This window comes from Panulirus ornatus, chromosome 57 (assembly GCF_036320965.1).
Source record: "Panulirus ornatus isolate Po-2019 chromosome 57, ASM3632096v1, whole genome shotgun sequence".
In the NCBI taxonomy this organism is placed as follows: Eukaryota; Metazoa; Arthropoda; class Malacostraca; order Decapoda; family Palinuridae; genus Panulirus; species Panulirus ornatus.
Window position 1 is genome coordinate 31,443,888 of NC_092280.1, and position 23,397 is coordinate 31,467,284.

General features: G+C 41.9%; 1 protein-coding gene across 6 annotated transcripts in view; it reads right to left on the minus strand.

The window, feature by feature from the left end:
* Nucleotides 1-20,079: 20,079 nt before the first annotated feature.
* Nucleotides 20,080-23,397, minus strand: part of LOC139766420 (uncharacterized) — a 144,810-nt gene continuing 141,492 nt past the window's right edge. For all 6 annotated transcript variants that reach the window (XM_071695089.1, XM_071695093.1, XM_071695087.1 and 3 more), the window contains one exon: nt 20,080-22,037. In XM_071695089.1, the coding sequence (XP_071551190.1) occupies nt 20,386-22,037 (1,652 nt within the window). In that variant the 3' untranslated portion in view covers nt 20,080-20,385. The remainder of the gene's footprint in view (nt 22,038-23,397) is intronic.

The window sequence follows — 23,397 nt, forward strand, 5'->3', positions numbered from 1 at the left end:
AACATATATAAATTCAAGCAGTTGTATTATAGCATGGAATGGTCAAGAGAAGGGGGACCCCTAGAATTTAAAGCTTCCTCCCTACAATACAAATAGGTAATTATATCTTTATCAAAAGGGACTTTTCACTTGCAGTGCAACACATTTGTTTGGAGTTTAGAAAGACTATCCCTGGAGTTCCCTCTATCTTTGTGAGGCTCTTACAGTGCTCAACAAGCTGGCAGTATCAATTAGCCAGGACCCATATGCCATAGTGTAATGATATGTGTCTATGTGCAGGGCAACTCAGCAGTAAGTGCTCATTGTCTTCATTGTGACAGTTGCATTGAGGGCATAAAGGGTCTTGAAATATAGTCAAATGGTGCTTGTAATGACGGGTGATATCCAGAACATTGAGAGAAAAACATAATTTGTTTTTGTCTGGGGAAAGTGGCTTCTGATAGGTAGATGTGTGGTGGGTTGGAATTTATGAATGAGTTAGGACAGTGGTTGTTAGGTGCTAATTGGGTCATTTATTGTACGTGAGTTTTGAGAGATCTGCTTACTCTGGGTGGGGATCTGTGAATAGGGGTTTCTAAAATGCAAGTCAAGGGTAAGCTTTTTATTTTTACTTGGGGGTTGGTAATTATTTAGGGAATGGTTTGGAAGTGTGGGGGGTCTAATGCTGATGCAGAGAACCAAATGCCAAGCATGTTGAGGTAGGACTGTTATTGGGAGGATCTTAGTTTTATTGTGAAGGTATTGAGTGTTGATGGCTGCTAGGCAGCCAATGGTGGTTCTGAGTGCACTATTTTGTGTGGTTTGCTGCTGTTATATTTGTTTTTGAGAATGAGGAGGACCAAGTAGGTGAGGCATAGTTTACAGAGCAGATGAATTGTTAGTATAGGACATTGAGGGATTCTTTTTCTTGTCCAAATCTGCTTTCAGGTAATGTTTTGAAAGCATTTAGTTTGCATCTTCCTTTCATGGTGATGTTACTGGTGTAGGGAGTTAATGTTGTGTGTGTCATATGTGAGACCTGATATGGTTGGTGTTTTATTCTGTGGCAGAGACTGTCCATTCAAGGTGACAGGAGGTTGTGAGCTGGATTTGTGTATGTCTGGGTTTAGATGAGGAATTGAAGACTTCTGTGGAGATGCAAACATTCTGTTCTAGATGAGCAATTGTCTCAATTTTGTAATGTAGTGCTGCATGTTTGCTGTTGCTATTATGGTGTCAGAGTGTTGTGATGTGATTATACGATCATCTGCATATGACTGGACGATCTTGCTGAGGTTTGCCTGAGCTAATAGGAGGTCATATAAGAAGAGACTGGAGATAGCTGGAGAAGGAACTGGTGCCTGGGGAATTTGTGTTTTATAGGTGAATCCACCGAGTCAGATTTTGGCATGGCAACCAGGTATGAAGTCAGCCAACTACTTTTTGTCATTGTCATGAAGGGTGGTGTCAAGTGGTTTTTGAGTGAGAATATATTGGGAACATTTTCAAATGCTTTGACGATGTCTATTCCCATTAGTACTGCACAGGAAGGGCAACTCCCCTAGGATATGTTTCATGAGAATAGCATGTAGTGTGATGGTACAGTGTTCAGGTCTAAAGGCATGCTACATAGGTGAACGTGGGGCATTTTGTTCGATTATGCACGTATAATTGCTCCAAGATAAATTTGTATGAAAGTCTTGATGTTGCCTTCCACCTAGCTGAAGGTTCCCATAGCCCAAGGCTGCGCTAGTTCCAGTAGCAGGAAAATGCAAACTCCTTTGGTTTGAGAAGTTCTTTGATGAGACTATACACCCAATGATACAGCCTCACGTAAGGTGACTTTTCACTCAGTGTAACCTTGAGCAGACAGAGTCCTTTAATGCATATATATATATATATATATATATATATATATATATATATATATATATATATATAGAGTGATGATAGAGTGGCAGATACAGGGTGTTTTGGTCGAGGTGGTGTGCAAAGTGAGAGGGTTAGAGAAAATGATTTGGTAAACAGAGAAGAGGTAGTAAAAGCTTTGCGGAAGATGAAAGCCAGCAAGGCAGCAGGTTTGGATGGTATTGCAGTGGAATTTATTAAAAAAGGGGGTGACTGTATTATTGACTGGTTGGTAAGGTTATTTAATGTATGTGTGACTCATGGTGAGGTGCCTGAGGATTGGCGGAATGCGTGCATAGTGCCACTGTACAAAGGCAAAGGGGATAAGAGTGTGTGCTCAAATTAAAGAGGTATAAGTTTGTTGAGTATTCCTGGTAAATTATATGGGAGGGTATTGATTGAGAGGGTGAAGGCATGTACAGAGCATCAGATTGGGGAAGAGCAGTGTGGTTTCAGAAGTGGTAGAGGATGTGTGGATCAGGTGTTTGCTTTGAAGAATGTATGTGAGAAATACTTAGAAAAGCAAATGGATTTGTATGTAGCATTTATGGATCTGGAGAAGGCATATGATAGAGTTGACAGAGATGCTCTGTGGAAGGTATTAAGAATATATGGTGTGGGAGGCAAGTTGTTAGAAGCAGTGAAAAGTTTTTATCGAGGATGTAAGGCATGTGTACGTGTAGCAAGAGAGGAAAGTGATTGGTTCTCAGTGAATGTAGGTTTGTGGCAGGGGTGTGTGATGTCTCCATGGTTGTTTAATTTGTTTATGGATGGGGTTGTTAGGGAGGTGAATGCAAGAGTTTTGGAAAGAGGGGCAAGTATGAAGTCTGTTGGGGATGAGAGAGCTTGGGAAGTGAGTCAGTTGTTGTTCGCTGATGATACAGCGCTGGTGGCTGATTCATGTGAGAAACTGCAGAAGCTGGTGACTGAGTTTGGTAAAGTGTGTGAAAGAAGAAAGTTAAGAGTAAATGTGAATAAGAGCAAGGTTATTAGGTACAGTAGGGTTGAGGGTCAAGTCAATTGGGAGGTACAGTAGGGTTGAGGGTCAAGTCAATTGGGAGGTAAGTTTGAATGGAGAAAAACTGGAGGAAGTAAAGTGTTTTAGATAACTGGGAGTGGATCTGGCAGCGGATGGAACCATGGAAGCGGAAGTGGATCATAGGGTGGGGGAGGGGGCGAAAATCCTGGGAGCCTTGAAGAATGTGTGGAAGTCGAGAACATTATCTCGGAAAGCAAAAATGGGTATGTTTGAAGGAATAGTGGTTCCAACAATGTTGTATGGTTGCGAGGCGTGGGCTATGGATAGTGTTGTGCGCAGGAGGATGGATGTGCTGGAAATGAGATGTTTGAGGACAATGTGTGGTGTGAGGTGGTTTGATCGAGTAAGTAACGTAAGGGTAAGAGAGATGTGTGGCAATAAAAAGAGCGTGGTTGAGAGAGCAGAGGAGGGTGTTTTGAAATGGTTTGGGCACATGGAGAGAATGAGTGAGGAAAGATTGACCAAGAGGATATATGTGTCGGAGGTGGAGGGAACGAGGAGAAGTGGGAGACCAAATTGGAGGTGGAAAGATGGAGTGAAAAAGATTTTGTGTGATCTGGGCCTGAACATGCAGGAGGGTGAAAGGCGTGCCAGGAATAGAGTGAATTGTATCGATGTGGTATACCGGGGTCGACGTGCTGTCAGTGGATTGAATCAGGGCATGTGAAGCGTCTGGGGTAAACCATGGAAAGTTGTGAGGGGCCTGGATGTGGAAAGGGAGCTGTGGTTTCGGGCATTATTGCATGACAGCTAGAGACTGAGTGTGAACGAATGGGGCCTTTGTTGCCTTTTCCTAGCGCTACCTCGCACACATGAGGGGGGAGGGGGATGGTATTCCATGTGTGGCAAGGTGGCGATGGGAATGAATAAAGGCAGACAGTGCGAACTGTGTGTATGGGTATATAGGTATGTGTCTGTGTGTGTATATATATGTGTACATTGAGATGTATAGGTATGTATATTTGCGTGTGTGGAAGTGTATGTATATACATGTGTATGTGGGTGGGTTGGGCCATTTCTTTCGTCTGTTTCCTTGCACTACCTCGCAAATGCGGGAGACAGCAACAAAGCAAAATAAATAAAATAAATAAAGAATGTGTGGAAGTCGAGAACATTATCTCGGAAAGCAAAAATGGATATGTTTGAAGGAATAGTGGTTCCAACAATGTTGTATGGTTGCGAGGCGTGGGCTATGGATAGAGTTGTGCGCAGGAGGGTGGATGTGCTGGAAATGAGATGTTTGAGGACAATGTGTGGTGTGAGGTGGTTTGATCGAGTAAGTAATGTAAGGGTAAGGAGATGTGTGGAAATAAAAAGAGCGTGGTTGAGAGAGCAGAAGAGGGTGTTTTGAAATGGTTTGGGCACATGGAGAGAATGAGTGAGGAAAGATTGACCAAGAGGATATATGTGTCGGAGGTGGAGGGAACGAGGAGAAGTGGGAGACCAAATTGGAGGTGGAAAGATGGAGTGAAAAAGATTTTGTGTGATCGGGGCCTGAACATGCAGGAGGGTGAAAGGAGGGCAAGGAATAGAGTGAATTGGATCGATGTGGTATACCGGGGTTGACGTGCTGTCAGTGGATTGAATCGGGGCATGTGAAGCGTCTGGGGTAAACTATGGAAAGTTGTGTGGGGCCTGGATGTGGAAAGGGAGCTGTGGTTTTGGGCATTATTGCATGACAGCTAGAGACTGAGTGTGAACGAATGGGGCCTTTGTTGTCTTTTCCTAGTGCTACCTCGCACACATGAAGGGGGAGGGGGATGGTATTCCATGTGTGACGAGGTGGCGATGAGAATGAATAAAGGCAGAGTGTGAATTGTGTGCATGGGTATATATGTATGTGTCTGTGTGTGTATATATATGTGTACATTGAGATCTATAGGTATGTATAGTTGCGTGTGTGGACGTGTATGTATATACATTGTGTATGGGGGTGGGTTGGGCCATTTCTTTCGTCTGTTTCCTTGCGCTACCTCGCAAACGCGGGAGACAGCGACAAAGCAAAAGCAAAAATATATCTGGGGATAGGGGAGAAAGAATACTTCCCACGTATTCCCTGCGTGTCGTAGAAGGCGACTAAAAGGGAAGGGAGCGGGTGGCTGGAAATCCTCCCCTCTCATTTTTTTCTTTTTAATTTTCCAAAAGAAAGAATGGAGGAGGGGGTCAGGTGAGGATATTTCCTCAGGGGCCCAGTCCTCTGTTCTTAATGCTACTTTGCTAATGCAAGAAATGGCGAATAGTATGAAAATATATATATATATATATATATATATATATATATATATATATATATATTATTATTATTATTATTATTATTTTGCTTTGTCGCTGTCTCTCTCGTTTGCGAGGTAGCGCAAGGAAACAGACGAAAGAAATGGCCCAACCCACCCACATACACATGTATATACATACACGTCCACACACGCAAATATACATACCCATACATCTCAATGCACACATATCTATACACACACACAGACACATACATATATACACACGCACACAATTCATAGTCTGCCTTTATTCATTCCCATCGCCACCTCGCCACACATAGAATAACATCCCCCTCCCCCCTCATGTGTGCAAGGTAGCATTAGTAAAAGACAACAAAGGCCCCATTCGTTCACATTCAGTCTCTAGCTGTCATGCAATAATGCCCGAAACCACAGCTCCCTTTCCACATCTAGGCCCCACAGAATTTCCCATGTTAGCGAGGTAGCACAAGGAAAGACGAAAGAATGGCCCAACCCAACTAAATACACATGTATATACATAAACGCCCACACATGCACATATACATACCTATACATTCCAACGTATGCATACGCACATATACGTACACAGACATATACATATATACACATGCACATCTTCATGCATTCCTGCCACCACCCCGCCACACATGAAATGACACCTGGTTTGATCGAATAAGTAATGTAAGGGTAAGAGAGATGTGTGGTAATAAAAAGTGTGTGGTTGAGAGAGCTGAAGAGGGTGTTTTGAAATGGTTTGATCACATGGAGAGAATCCCCTTTCCCCCCGCATGCACGCGAGGTAGCACGGAAAGAACAAAGGCCACATTCATCCACACTCAGACTCTAGCTTTCATGTGTAATGCACCGAAACAACAGCTCCCTTTCCACATCCAGGCCCCACAAAACTTGGAAAGGGCTTCACATGTCCTGGTTCAATCCATTGACAGCACGTCGACCCCAGGATACCACATCGTTCCAATTCACTCTATTCCTTGTACGCCTTTCACCCTCCTGTATGTTCAAGCCCCAATCATTCAAAATCTTTTTCACTCCATCTTTCTACCTCCAATTTGATCTTCCACTTCTCCTCACTCCCTCCACCTCTGACACATATATCTTCTTTGTCAATCTTTCCTCACTCATTCTCTCCATGTGACCAAACCATTTCAAAACACCCTCTTCTGCTCTCTCAACCACACTCTTTTAATTATCACACATCTCCCTTACCCTTTCATCACTTACTCTATCAAACCACATATTGTCCTCAAACATTTCATCTCCAACACATCCACCCTAACTATAGCTCGTGCCTCATGACCATATAACATTGTTGGAACCACCATCCTTAAAACATACCCATTTTCGCTCTCCTAGATAACTTTCTCGTCTTCCACATATTCTTCAATGCTCCCAGAACCTTCGCCCCCTCCCTCACCCTGAATCTAATAACCTTGCTCTTATTCACATTTACTCATAGCTTTCTTCTTTCAAACACTTTACCAAACTCAGTCACCAACTTCTGCAGTTTCTCACCTGAATCAGCCACCAGTGCTGTATCATCAGCGAACAACTGCCACACTTCCTAAGCCCTCGCATCCACAACAGATTGCATACTTGCCCGTCTCCAAAACTCTTGCAGTCACCTCCCTAACGACCCCATCCATAAACAAATTAAACAACCATGGAGACATCACGTAGCCCTGCCACAAACCGACATTCACTAGGAACCAATCACTTTCCTCTCTTCCTACTCGTACGCATGCCTTACATCCCCAAGAAAAACTTTTCACTGCTTCTAGCAACTTACCTCCCACAGAGCATCTCTTATCAACTCTTTCATATGCCTTCTCCAGATCCATACATGCTACATACAAATCCATCTGTATTTCTAAGTATTTCTCACATACATTCTTCAAAGCAAACACTTGATCCACACATCCTCGACCACTTCTGAAACCAAACTGCTCTTCCCCAATCTGATGCTCTGTACATGCCTTTACCCTCTCAATCAATGCCCTCCCATATAATTTCCCAGGAATACTCAATAAACTTATACCTCTATAATTTGAACACTCACCTTTATCCCCTTTGCCTTTGTACAATGACACTATGCATGCATTCTGCCAAACCTCAGGCACTTCACCATGAACCATACATACATTGAATATCCTTACCAAGCGGTCAACGACACAGTCGCCCCCCTTTTTAATAAATTCCACTGCAATACCATCCAAAACCACTGCCTTGCCGGCTTTCATTTCCCACATTATCGTGGTAGATTCAAGAACAGATGACTTGAGCTTCTTAGGGAAAAATTCTCACTTAGTTCATGGCTCTGTTCCTTCTTTTGGAAAAGAAAAATAGGAGGGAAGGATTTCCAGACCCCTGCTCCCACTCCTTTTAGTCACCTACAACATGCAGGGAATATGTGGGAAGTATTCTTTCTCCCCTATATACAGGAGAAAGGGGACATATGAAGGGAATGGATGAGAAGAGGTTGACAAAGAGGACATACGTGTCAGGTGGAGGGAACAAGAAGAAGCAGGATACCAAACTGGAGGTGGAAGGATGGAGCGAAAATGAGTTTTAGTGAATAGGACCTGAACAAGCAGGTGTGAAAGATGTGCACAGAATAGCGTGAATTGGAATCATCTGGTATACTGGGGTCGACATGCTGTCAATGGACTGAACCAGGGCATGTGAAACATCCAGGGTAAACCATGGAAAGGCCTGTGGGGCTTAGATGTGGTTAGGGAGCTGTAGATTTGGTGCATTACACAACAGCTAGAGAATGAGTGCGAGCGGATGTGGCCTTTCTTCGTCTGTTTCCTAATGCTACCTCGCTGATGCAGGAGATGGCGATGCTGTTTCCTGAGGGGCAGGTTGGTGCCGGGAATGGATGAAGTTGAGCAAGTATGAATATGTACATGTGTATATATGTGTATGTATATGTATGTATTAAGGTTGATTTCATTATTATACTTGATTGCTGTTTCCCATGTTAGTGAGGAAGAGTCAGGAAACAAAGAAAGACCCATCCACTCGTATACAAACATATATACATACACACACACACACAAATATGTGTACATAACATATAATACACATATATGTAATACATATATATACACATGTACATTTTTCATGCTTGCCTTCATCCATTTCTGGTGCCACCCCGCCCTACAGGAAAAAGCATTGCCACCCCCTGCTTCAACTGGGTAGTGCCAGGAAACAGACGAAGAAAGGCCCCATCTGCTCACACTCATTCTCTAACTGTTATGTATAATGCACCGAAACCACAGTTCCCTATCCACATCCAGGCCTCACAGGCCTTTCCACGGTTTACCCCAGACATTTCACATGCCCTGGTTCAGTCCATTGACAGCACATCGACCCCAGCATACCAGATCATTCCAATTCACTCTATTCAGTGCAGACCTTTCACCACCCTGCATGTTCAGGCCCTGATCACTTAAAATATTTTTCACTCCATCCTTCCACCTCCAATTTGGCCTTCCGCTTCTTCGTTTTACCTCTACCTCTCACACATGTATCCTCTTTCTCAACTTTCCTCACACATTCTCTCCATATGTGCAAACAATTTCAACACACCTGCTCTCTCAACTTTCATTACTTAATCAAACCACCTCACATCACAAAGATAATATCCTGAAAAATTTCATTTCCAACACATCCGCCTTGCTCTGTACAACTCTTTCTATAGTCCATGCCTTGCAACCATAAAATATTGTTGGAACTACTATTCCTTCAAACATACCCACTTTAGCTCTCTGAGATAACATTCTCTCTAAACAAATTCTTCACTGCTCCAAGAACCTTCACCCCCTGCCCGTCTTATGACTCAGTTATGCCTCTGTGGTTCCATTCACTGCCAAGTCCACTCTCGGGTATCTAAAAACACTTCACTTCCTCCAATATTTCTCCATTCAATCTTCAATACAAACTAACTTGTCCCTCAACCTTGCTAAACCTAATCTTGCTGTCATTCACATTTACTCTCAACTTTCACACACTTTTCCACCAACTTCAGCAGTTTCTCACACAAATCAGGCACCAGTGCTGTATAATCACCAAACAATTGACACTTTCCAGGCCCTTTCATCAACAACAGACTGCATACTCGCCCTCTCTCCAAAACTCTTGCAATTACCTCCTTAACCACCCCATCCATAAACAAATTAAACAACGTGCCAACATCACACACCCCTGCCAAAGACTGACCTTCACTGGGAACCAATCACTCTCTTCTCTTCCTACTCATACACTTGCCTTACAACCTTCATAAAAACTCCTCACTGCATCTAGTAGCTTATCTCCCACATCATATATTCTTAAGGCCTTCCACAAAGCATCTCTATCAACCCTATCATATGCCTTCTCCAGATCCATGAATGCTACAAACAAATCCATCTGTTTTTCTAAGTATTTCTCACATACATCCTTCAAAGCAAACACCTGATCCACAAATCCTCTTACCACTTCTGAAACCACACTGCTTCTCCTTAATCTGATGCTCTGTACATGCATTCACCCTATTAATCAATAACCTCCAATAAAATTTTCCAGGAATACTCTAACAAACAAAAGCCTCTGTAGTTTGAAAACTCATCTTTATCCCATTTGCCTCTGTACAATGGCACTATGCATGCATACCTCCAATCCTCAGGCACTTCACCGTGATCCATACATACAATGAATTTCCTTACCAACCAGTCTACAACTCATTCACCCCCTTTCTTAATAAATCAATCTACAATACCATCAATTCCTGCTGCCTTGCTGGATTTCATCTTCTACAAGGCTTTCATCACCTCTTCTCTCTTCACTAAACCAACCTCCCCGACTCTCACTTTGCACACTAGCCCAACCAAAACACCCTACATCTGCCACTATCATCAAACACATTCAACAATCTCCTTCAAAATACTCACTCCATCACTACCTGTCATTACTTTCCCCCCTTCACCAATGTTCCCATTTGTTCTCTTTGTCTTTCACACATTATTTACCTCCTTTCAAAAGACTTTTTATTCTCCCTAAAGTTTAATGATCCTCTCTAACTGCTACTCTCATCTGGCCTTTTTTTTAACCCTTGCACCTTACTCTTAACTTCCTGACACTTTCTCTTATACATCTCCAAGTCATTTGCACTCCTTCCTTATTACCATCCAAATGCCTCCCTTTTCTCTTTCACTAGAAACTTTACTTCTTCATCTTACTACTCCTTCTAACCAACCCACCTCCGACCTTTCTTGTGCCACATGCATCTCTTGCACCTGCCGTCACTGCCTTCCTAAATACATCCCATTCCTTACCCACTCCCCTTACTTTATTTGCTCTCACCTTTTGCCATTCTACACTCAATCTCTCCTAGTATTTCTTCACTTACGTCTCTTTTTCAAGCTCACTTACTCTTACCACTATGTTCTCTTATTTCTTGAAAACCTCTATAAATCTCCACCTTCAACTCCACAAGATAGTGGTTACACATCCCACTAGCTGCCCCTCAGCATATATACATCCAAAGGTCTCTCTTTTACATGCCTATCAATTGACAAGTAATCCAATAATGCCCGCTGACCATCTCTCCTACTCACATGTGTATATCTCTTTATAAACTAGGTATTCCCAATCAACAGTCTTTTATCAGCACACAAATCCATAAGCTCTTTGCAATTTCCATTCACAACACTGAATACCACCATGCGCATTAATTACACCCTCAACTGCCACATTACGTTTACCCGCATCAATCTAAAATTTACTTCTTTACACTCTTTATCACAAACTCCCACAACTCCTGCTCCTGTCAGGAGTAGTGCTACTCCTTCCATAGTTCTTCTCTCACCAACCCCTGACTTTAATCCCAAGATGTTTCCAAACCATTCTTCCCCTTCACCCTTAAGCTTCACTTCACTCAGAGCCAGGACATCTAGGGTTTCTTTCCTCAAACATATTGCTATCTCTCATTTCTTCTCATCTTGGTTACATCTATACACATTCAGACATCCCAATCTAAGCCTTCAATGAGGATGAGCACTCTCTGCTTGACTCCTTCTGATTCCTTTTTTAGAAATTGAAATACAAGAATGGGAGGAATTCAACCCCCAACCCTTTAGTTGCCTTCTACGACATTCAAGATAATATGGAGGTAGCATTCTTTCTCCTCTACAGAGAGAGAGAAAGAGAATGATGAGCTTGCAATTTCATAGAAGACAATGCCCTCCAACTACAGGATTCAAACCGATACTGATGATGTGGGAGCTGGGGATGCTAACTTCTAGACTATGTAGCCTAGGTATTCCCAATCACCATAACTTTTTCAGCACACAACTACATAAGCTATTCATTATTCCTATTCACCTCAATTATACCCTCAATTGCCACATTACTCACTTTCGTATTTAAATCGCCCATCACTATTATGTAATCCTGAGCATCAACACTGCTGACGTATTCACTTAGATATTCCCAACAGACTTGTCTATCATTATTCTCTTGCTCAAGGCCAGGTGCATAAGAACTAATCATCTATCTCCAGGAGTCCACTTTCATCTTAACCACATCAGTCTGGAGCTCACTTCTGTATATCTTTCACACATTTCTACAACTCTATCTTGATCAGTAATGCTACCCCTTCCGTATTATCTCTTGCTTCAAAGCAATCTTTGACTAACCACAGAGACATTCCCAGTCCATTATTCCTCTTTACTCTTGAGATTCGTTTCACTCAGAGCCAAAACAACCAGGTTCCTATTCTTAAAAATACTATCTCTCCTTTCTTCTCATGTTTGTTACATCCACACACATTTAACACCCTGGCCACAGCATTCAAAGAGGGTGAGCACTCTTTGCTTAGCTTCTTCATCTGTTCTGTCTTTTAGAAGTGAAATACAAGGGAGGGGAGAACCAGCACCCCCTCTCCCACCTTTCTTAGTTGCTTGTTACAACATGCATAGAATATGGAAGTAGAATTTTCTCCCCTACCCGTAAGATGATCAAGGCTGGGAGAAAAAACAATATATATATATATATATATATATATATATATATATATCCCTGGGGATAGGGGAGAAAGAATACTTCCCACGTATTCCCTGCGTGTCGTAGAAGGCGACTGAAAGAGGAGGGAGCGGGGGGCTGGAAATCCTCCCCTCGTTTTTTTTTTTTTTAATTTTCCAAAAAAAGGAACAGAGAAGGGGGCCAGGTGAGGATGTTCCCTCAGAGGCCCAGTCCTCTGTTCTTAACGCTACCTTGCTGATGCGGGAAATGGACGATTTTTGCAGGGAAAAAATGCAATTGAGTGGGAGATGTATAAAAGAAAGAGACAGGAGGTCAAGAGAAAGGTGCAAGAGGTGAAAAAAAGGGCAAATGAGAGTTGGGGTGAGAGAGTATCATTAAATTTTAGGGAGAATAAAAAGATGTTCTGGAAGGAGGTAAATAAAGTGCGTAAGACAAGGGAGCAAATGGGAACTTCAGTGAAGGGCGCAAATGGGGAGGTGATAACAAGTAGTGGTGATGTGAGAAGGAGATGGAGTGAGTATTTTGAAGGTTTGGTGAATGTGTTTGATGATAGAGTGGCAGATATAGGGTGTTTTGGTCGAGGTGGTGTGCAAAGTGAGAGGGTTAGGGAAAATGATTTGGTAAACAGAGAAGAGGTAGTGAAAGCTTTGCGGAAGATGAAAGCCGGCAAGGCAGCAGGTTTGGATGGTATTGCAGTGGAATTTATTAAAAAAGGGGGTGACTGTATTGTTGACTGGTTGGTAAGGTTATTTAATGTATGTATGACTCATGGTGAGGTGCCTGAGGACTGGCGGAATGCGTGCATAGTGCCATTGTACAAAGGCAAAGGGGATAAGAGTGAGTGCTCAAATTACAGAGGTATAAGTTTGTTGAGTATTCCTGGTAAATTATATGGGAGGGTTTTGATTGAGAGGGTGAAGGCATGTACAGAGCATCAGATTGGGGAAGAGCAGTGTGGTTTCAGAAGTGGTAGAGGATGTGTGGATCAGGTGTTTGCTTTGAAGAATGTATGTGAGAAATACTTAGAAAAGCAAATGGATTTGTATGTAGCATTTATGGATCTGGAGAAGGCATATGATAGAGTTGATAGAGATGCTCTGTGGAAGGTATTAAGAATATATGGTGTGGGAGGAAAGTTGTTAGAAGCAGTGAAAAGTTTTTATCGAGGATGTAAGGCATGTGTACGTGTAGGAAGAGAGGAAAGTGATTGGTTCTCAGTGAATGTAGGTTTGCGGCAGGGGTGTGTGATGTCTCCATGGTTTTTTAATTTGTTTATGGATGGGGTTGTTAGGGAGGTAAATGCAACAGTTTTGGAAAGAGGGGCAAGTATGAAGTCTGTTGGGGATGAGAGAGCTTGGGAAGTGAATCAGTTGTTGTTCGCTGATCACACAAAATCTTTTTCACACCATCTTTCCACCTCCAATTTGGTCCCCCACTTCTCCTCGTTCCCTCCACCTCTGACACATATATCCTCTTGGTCAATCTTTCCTCACTCATTCTCTCCATGTGCCTAAACCATTTCAAAACACCCTCTTCTGCTCTCTCAACCACACTCTTTTTATTTCCACACATCTCTCTTACCCTTACGTTACTTACTCGATCATACCACCTCACACCACACATTGTCCCCAAACATCTCATTTCCAGCTCATCCACCCTCCTGCGCACAACTCTGTCCATAGCCCACGCCTCGCAACCATACAACATTGTTGGAACCACTATTCCTTCAAACATACCCATTTTTGCTTTCCGAGATAATGTTCTCGACTTCCACACATTCTTCAAGGCTCCCAGGATTTTCGCCCCCTCCCCCACCCTATGCTCCACTTCCGCTTCCATGGTTCCATCCGCTGCCAGATCCACTCCCAGATATCTAAAACACTTTACTTCCTCCAGTTTTTCTCCATTCAAACTTACCTCCCAATTGACTTGATCCTCAACCCTACTGTACCTAATAACCTTGCTCTTATTCACATTTACTCTTAACTTTCTTCTTTCACACACTTTACCAAACTCAGTCACCAGCTTCTGCAGTTTCTCACATGAATCAGCCACCGGCGCTGTATCATCAGCGAACAACAACTGACTCACTTCCCAAGCTCTCTCATCCACAACAGACTTCATACTTGCCCCTCTTTCCAAAACTCTTGCATTCACCTCCCTAACAACCCCATCCATAAACAAATTAAACAACCATGGAGACATCACACACCCCTGCCACAAACCTACATTCACTGAGAACCAATCACTTTCCTCTCTTCCTACACGTACACATGCCTTACATCCTCGATAAAAACTTTTCACTGCTTCTAACAACGTGCCTCCCACACCATATATTCTTAATACCTTCCACAGAGCATCTCTATCAACTCTATCATATGCCTTCTCCAGATCCATAAATGCTACATACAAATCCATTTGCTTTTCTAAGTACTTCTTACATACATTCTTCAAAGCAAACACCTGATCCACACATCCTCTACCACTTCTGAAACCATATATATATATATATATATATATATTTATATATTTTTGCTTTGTCACTGTCTCCCGCGTTTGCGAGGTAGCGCAAGGAAACAGACGAAAGAAATGGCCCAACCCACCCCCATACACATGTATATACATACACGTCCACACACGCAAATATACATACCTACACAGCTTTCCATGGTTTACCCCAGACGCTTCACATGCCCTGATTTCAATCCACTGACAGAACGTCAACCCCAGTTTACCACATCGATCCAATTCACTCTATTCCTTGCCTGCCTTTCACCCTCCTGCATGTTCAGGCCCCGATCACACAAAATCTTTTTCACTCCATCTTTCCACCTCCAATTTGGTCTCACACTTCTCCTCATTCCCTCCACCTCCGACACATATATCCTCTTGGTCAATCTTTCCTCACTCATTCTCTCCATGTGCCCAAACCATTTCAAAACACCCTCTTCTGCTCTCTCAACCACACTCTTTTTATTTCCACACATCTCTCTTACCCTTACGTTACTTACTCGATCAAACCACCTCACACCACACATTGTCCTCAAACATCTCATTTCCAGCACATCCATCCTCCTGCACACAACTCTATCCATAGCCCACGCCTCACAACCATACAACTTTGTTGGAACCACTATTCCTTCAAACATACCCATTTTTGCTTTCCGAGATAATGTTCTCGACTTCCACACATTCTTCAAGGCTCCCAGGATTTTCGCCCCCTCCCCCACCCTATGATCCTCTTCCGCTTCCATGGTTCCATCCGCTGCCAGATCCACTCCCAGATATCTAAAACACTTTACTTCCTCCAGTTTTTCTCCATTCAAACTTACCTCCCAATTGACTTGACCCTCAACCCTACTGTACCTAATAACCTTGCTCTTATTCACATTTACTCTTAACTTTCTTCTATCACACACTTTACCAAACTCAGTCACCAGCTTCTGCAGTTTCTCACATGAATCAGCCACCAGCGCTGTATCATCAGCGAACAACAACTGACTCACTTCCCAAGCTCTCTCATCCACAACAGACTTCATACTTGCCCCTCTTTCCAAAACTCTTGCATTCACCTCCCTAACAACCCCATCCATAAACAAATTAAACAACCATGGAGACATCACACACCCCTGCCGCAAACCTACATTCACTGAGAACCAATCACTTTCCTCTCTTCCTACACGTACACATGCCTTACATCCTCGATAAAAACTTTTCACTGCTACTAACAACTTGTCTCCCACACCATGTATTCTTAATACCTTCCACAGAGCATCTCTATCAACTCTATCATATGCCTTCTCCAGATCCATAAATGCTACATACAAATCCACTTGCTTTTCTAAGTATTTCTCACATACATTCTTCAAAGCAAACACCTGATCCACACATCCTCTACCACTTCTGAAACCACACTGCTATTCCCCAATCTGATGCTCTGTACATGCCTTCACCCTCTCAATCAATACCCTCCCATATAATTTACCAGGAATACTCAACAAACTTATACCTCTGAAATTTGAGCACTCACTCTTATCCCCTTTGCCTTTGTACAATGGCACTATGCACGCATTCCGCCAATCCTCAGGCACCTCACCATGAGTCATACATACATTAAATAACCTTACCAACCAGTCAATAATACAGTCACCCCCTTTTTTAATAAATTCCACTGCAATACCATCCAAACCTGCTGCCTTGCCGGCTTTCATCCTCCGCAAAGCTTTTACTACCTCTTCTCTGTTTACCAAATCATTTTCCCTAACCCTCTCACTTTGCACACCACCTCGACCAAAACACACTATATCTGCCACTCTGTCATCAAACACATTCAACAAACCTTCAAAATACTCACTCCATCTCTTTCTCACATCACCACTACTTGTTATCACCTCCCCATTTGCTCCCTTGTCTTACGCACTTTATTTACCTCCTTCCAGAACATCTTTTTATTCTCCCTAAAATTTAATGATACTCTCTCACCCCAACTCTCATTTGCCCTCTTTTTCACCTTTTGCACCTTTCTCTTGACCTCCTCTCTCTTTCTTTTATACATCTCCCACTCAATTACATTTTTTCCCTGCAAAAATCGTCCAAATGCCTCTCTCTTCTCTTTCACTAATAATCTTACTTATTCATCCCACCACTCACTACCCTTTCTAATCAACCCACCTCCCACTCTTCTCATGCCACAAGCATCTTTTGCGCAATCCATCACTGATTCCCTAAATGTATCCCATTCCTCCCCCACTCCCCTTACTTCCATTGTTCTCACCTTTTTCCATTCTGTACTCAGTCTCTCCTGGTACTTCCTCACACAAGTCTCCTTCCCAAGCTCACTTACTCTCACCACCCTCTTCACCCCAACATATATCATCCCTGGGGATAGGGGGGAAAGAATACTTCCCACATATTCCCTGTGTGTCGTAGAAGGCGACTAAAAGGGGAGGAAGCAGGGGGGCTAGAAATCCTCCCCTCGCTGTTTTTTTTTTTTTCCCCCCCCAAAAGAAGGAACAGAGAAGGGGGCCAGGTGTGGAGGATATTTCCTCAGAGGCCCAGTCCTCTGTTCTTAACGCTACCTTGCTAATGCGGAAAATGGCGAATAGTTTGAAAAAAAAAAATATATATATATATATATATATATATATATATATATATATATATATATATATATATATATATATATATGTGTGTGTGTGTGTGTGTGTGTGTGTGTGTGTATAGTTGCAAAGCGTGGGCTAGCTTGAGGTAGTATGATCGAGTAAGAAATGAAAGGGTAAGAGAGATGTATGGTAATAAAAAGTGTGTGGTTGAGAGCAGAAAAGGGTGTATTAAAATGGTTTTGGTCACATGGAGAGAATGAGAGAGAAAAGATTGACAGAGGATATATATGTCAGAGGTGGAGGGAACGAGGAGAAGTGGGAGACCAAATTGGAGGTGGAAGGATGGAGCAAAAAAGATTTTGAGCGATAATGGGCCTGAACATGCAGGAGGGTGAAAGGCGTGCAAGGAATAGAGTGAATTGGAACGATGTGGTATACCAGGGTCGACGTGCTGTCAATGGATTGAACCTGGGCATGTGAAGCATCTGGGGTAAGCCATGGCAGGTGTACCCCATTGAAATATATAGGTATGTGCATGTGTGGGTATATATATATATATACATGTGTATGTGGGTGGGTTGGGTCATTCTTTCGTCTGTTTCCTTGCACTACCTCACTAACTTGGGAGACAGCAACAAAGTATAATAAAAAAAAAATAGTAACATACTACATACATATATACAGAGTTTGGTATATGAGTGACTGAGTGAGGTAAAGTGTGTGAAAGAATAAAGCTGAGAGTAAATGTGAATAAGAGCAAGGTTATTAGGTTCAGTATGGTAAAGGGATGAGTCAATTGGGAGGTAAGTTTGAATGGAGAAAAACTGGAGAAAGTGAGGTTTTTTTTAGATATCCAGGAGTGGATTTGGCAGCAGATGGAACCATGGAAGCGGAAGTGAGTCACAAGGTGGGGGAGGGGGTGAAGGTTCTGGGAGCGTTGAAGAATGTGTGGAAGGCGAGAATGTTATCTCAGGGAGCAAAAATGGGTATGTTTTAAGGAATAGTGGTTCTAACAATATTATATGGTTGCGAGGCGTGGGCTATAGATAGGGTTGAGCGGAGGATGATGGATGTGTTGGAAATGAGATGTTTGAGGACAATAAGTGGTGTGAGGTGATTTGATCGAGTAAGTAATGAAAGGGTAAGAGAGATGTGTTGTAATAAAAAGAGTGTGGTTGAGAGAGCAGAAGAGGGTGTATTGAAATGGCTTGGTCACATGGAATGAGTGAGGAAAGACTGACAAAGAGGATATATGTGTCAGAGGTGGAGGGAACGAGAAGAAGTGGGAGACCAAATTGGAGGTGGAAGGATGGAGCGAAAAAACTTTGAGCAATCAGGGCCTGAACATACAGGAGTGTGAAAGGCATGCAAGGAATAGAGTGAATTGGAACAATGTGGTATACCAGGGTTGACGTGCTGTCAATGGATTGAACCAAGGCATGTAAAGCGTCTGGGGGGTTGAGCTGTTCTTTCGTCTGTTTCCTTGGGCTACCTCACAAACATGGGAGAGAGCAACAAAGTATAATAAATGAAATATATATACTTCAATTGCTACCTCGCTGATGCGGGAAACAGCGATTAAGTATAATGAAAAACAAAAATAATAAAATATACATCTATACTAGACTCCACTTGGATGTGGTAACTGCAAAAGTTACCATCAGTAATGTTGTATCATCATCAGTGGATGAATGGGGGTACATATTCCTCAAAGTATTTCTCACTCCATAGGAGCCTATGATTTCCCTGCAATTATCTGTAGTGTGTCATTTCATGTGTGGTGGGTGGCTGCAGGAAAGGATGAAGACAGCATGTATGAACATGTGCATGTGTAAGTATATGTATGTATACGCTGAAATGTAAAGGTACGTATGTGTGTGTGGGCGTTTATGTATATACATGTGCATGTGGGTGGGTTGAGCTGTTCTTTCATGTTTCCTTGCGCTACCTGACAAATGTGGGAGACAGCGACAAAGTATAATAAAATAAAAATAAAATATATATACTTCAATCGCTACCTCGCTGATGCGGGAAACAGTGATTAAGTATAATAAAAACAAAAATAATAAAACATACATCTATACTAGACTCCACTTGGATGTGGTAACTCTGCAAAAGTTACCTTCAGTAATGTTGTATCATCATCAGTGGATGAATGGGAGTACATATTCCTCAAAGTATTTCTCACTCCATAGGAGCCTATGATTACCCTGCAATTATCTGTAGTGTGCAGCCTCGAAACTTCATGAACCCTGTAAACAGCGTCTTAAGGTTTTATCATATATATATATATATATATATATATATATATATATATATATATATATATATATATATATATATATATATATATTTTCTTTTCTTTCAAACTATTCGCCATTTCCCGCATTAGCGAGGTAGCGTTAAGAACAGAGGACTGGGCCTTGAGGGAATACCCTCACCTGGCCCAATTCTCTGTTCCTTCTATACTACATATATATATATATATATATATATATATAGTAAATTCCAATACTGAATTTCCAAAAAATGAAATATCTATGCCCATTTACACACCATTTAAAATGAACACATCAGTCACATGCCAAATCCAAGACTTTATATTCCTTGTACTTTCAGGTGCTGTAAGTTTTCCCTTTGTACACAATCACTATTTCATTTTACCATGTATTCTGAAAACAATCAGATGACTGAACCGAGGTTGAGGAAATGCCTTACTGGTCCGTTTACTTCTGGGCCTCATATACAAACCAAACCTTCGAATTTTAATATATACACTGCCTACCGTACAACATTACAAAATGTTCACTCCATTAAATCATTCTTTATTGTCCAAAGTTCTACTCGAAAAGATTTGGCTTTTAAAATGTCTCGATATGCTGCACCTGCAGAGTAACGAACACTGGCAAACTGCACGATTGAAAAATGGAGGACCAAATTTCAAGAACATCACGTGCAAAAGAGATATGTGGAGAGGTTTTACCACATTCAGTCCTGTCAGTTTAGAACTGGTACTTTTACCAGAGGGTGATAATAAACTCCAGTTGAGGAAGCATGTTTATAAGTCTTCCTCCATATCACCTTCTTCACCATCTCCTAAATCCTCACCGAGGAGCTCTTTCTCTAATTCTTCATCTATTTCCTCCTCCTCTTCATGTACCGTACCTTCTCTCTGTACTGGAGATGCAGCTTCCTCAGTTTCAACAAATTCTCCTAAAATATTTCCTGATTCTTCCTTATTTTCTTCACTTTTATTTTCTTCATTGGTTTCTGATCCTGCTTCTCCCTCTGGATGACCTTCATTAGAGCTCTCATTGGTACCATTTTCTTGGTTTGTATTCTGATTATCATCAGCTTCCTCTAAATGGACAGCATTCTCCATTATATCTCGTAATTCTTTATTTTCAAAATTTTCTTCAGCAAGGGGGTCATGATCATATTCATTCTCAGAGGGATTTGACACATGGTGATCACTTAACTCTCCCATTTCTACACTTGGAACAATTTCAGGGATCTCATTTACAAGAGTCTCACGGGTGGCTTTATCTCCACCTGATCCAGATTCACTGGTCTTCTTTCCTTTGCGTGGTGACTTATTCTTTTGCCTTCTCTTTTTTCCACGAGGATTATAATCAACATCATCTTTATCATCACAATCAATATCTAAATCCTCTTCAAATATCTCCTCTTCTTGCATATCTTGCATATCCTCAACTTCTCCTATTTGGCATTCAAGATATTTAGTCATATCTTCTCCATCTTCATCAGAATCTAAGTGGCTGTCATTTTCCATCTCAGAATCACTGTCTACTGCAACACCTTGTGGTCTTAAACCTGAGGCATTTCGTCTGCAAGTGATGGATATGTTATAATTCTTCAATCTTTTCAAGGTATCTTGTACAGATGCTTCAGTACTGTAGTCCTGATCATGCTCTTTACGATAATACATCATGGGTCGAGAATTAGGTCTCTTGGCCTGGGGTTGATTGGCCATGGGTCTACTTGGTCGTTTGGCTCCACGATTCACTTGCACAGTAGTACCCATTAACTGAAATTGTTGTGGTAGCTTAGGAGTACATTTTGGCATATCAGGTGGGTCTAAAATTACACAGTCATCATCATCATCTACATCACCATCATAGTGTGCAACAGCATTTCGACTATTTGCGGCACTACCTGTTCTCATATTATGACTTACTTTTGGAACTTCAGATGACTTTGCATTTTTCAATCCTCCTTTTGTAGATATTGCTGAAGACTTCTCTTTGGATGGTAAATTATTTGGCGTCACTTCTACACCCTGCCTCCTTAATATGGCATGTGCTTGTTCCCTTGAGTAAACACTAATGGTGAAATCTTCACACCTTAATCCCATTGACTTGAGCGTTTCCTTTACATCAGAGCGTGTGGCTGTTTTTCCTCCAGGCCCAATGTTACCCTGAGATCCACCAAGAGCCCCAGATCCTGTATGAGTCGATACAGAATTAGACCCAACACTTTGTCCTTCCCTCTCCTTTTGACCAGCATTCTGTCCTTGCTTCTGAGATTGTCCAGCTGTGCTAGAAGGGTTTGGTCGCTTATGACGAGAAAATAACGCTAGCCGTCTTCGTCCATGGGCAGAGGCAGAATCTTCATCATCATCATCTGGGAGCCCAGGCAAATATGGATACGTTGACATGTCTAGCAATACAGTTGGGTACCTGATGTAACCTGTGGATAAGGAAAAACTTTATGAATTTGGCATACTATTAAGTATGTGACTATCATTATAATTATCTGTAAGTAACTCCAACAACCTTTTTAAGGTGCTCCTGCAGCTTTGAGGCTGCACTTCACATAGGAACAGGATAAGGTGGACTCCCTTGGGAATGAACAGGTCCTCGATGATGTTATACCAGTACTCTTTTCCATCTGCCAATGATGATACAGTCTTGTTGAGTGTGATTCCTCACTTATGGTGGAACCACTTGCAGGCAATGTCTTCAAACCATGAGAAGGGAGAAATAGATAGTATGTCTGAGAAAAGGAAGCTTGATGTTCTAACTCTGAGTGAAACAAAGCTCAAGGGTAAGAGGAAGAATGGTACGGGAATAATGTCTTAAGGGTAAAGTCTGAAGTTAGGATTAAAGTGGGAGCAAAGGAAGGGGTTGCACTTCTGCTGAAGCACGAGAATGTAAGGAAGTGAGCCAAAAACTGAGGGTAGTGAAAATGAAAGTGAATTATCAGAGATGGGTGATTATCATCGCTTGTCCTCCTGGAATTAAGAAGACAAAGAAAGAGGTGAGTGTTTTGATAGAAGATGAGTGTGTCAGCAATGTTGATGTGAGAGATTGGGTATTTGTTTTTGAGTAATTTGAATACAATAGTGTGTAATGTAGCAGTTGAGGGTATGTATGGGGAGGCATGTGATATTCAGTGATGTGAATGGAAATGGTGAACAGCCTATGGAGCTGTATGCTTAAAAGGGACTAGTGATTGGGAATACCTGGTTTCAAAAAGAGGGACATACATAAGTGCAAGTGAATTAGCAGGAAAGATAGAAAGTGAATATTACTGTACTAATTAATATATGGGCAAAAAAAAAAAAAAAATCTTGGATGTGAATGTATTGAGAAGCAGTTGGTGGGATATCCGATCTTTGTGGAGGCAAGGGTGAAGACATAAAGGCTTTAAAAAAATAAGACAAGGGAAGAGGGTGGTGAAAGTGAGCTTGGAAAAGAGACTTGTGTAAAGAGATACTGGGAGAGAGAGAGAGTGTAGAATGGCAAAAGGGAAGAGTAAATGAAGGTAAAGGAGTGGGTAAAGGTAAGGGACTAGGAAAAGAATGGGAGATATTCAGGGAAGCAGTGCCAACATGCAAGAGGCGTGCAGAAAGTGGGAGGAAGGCATGGAAAAAATGGTGGAGAGTGATGGGATGACAAAATTAAATTGCAAGAGAAAGAGAAAAGAGTGATGTACGGCTTAAAAGGAGGGCAAACTGGAGTTAGGATGAGCATGTATCAATAAGTTTCAGGGAGAATATGAAAATGTTTTGGAAGGAAATTAATTGTGTACATACACAAGAGGACAC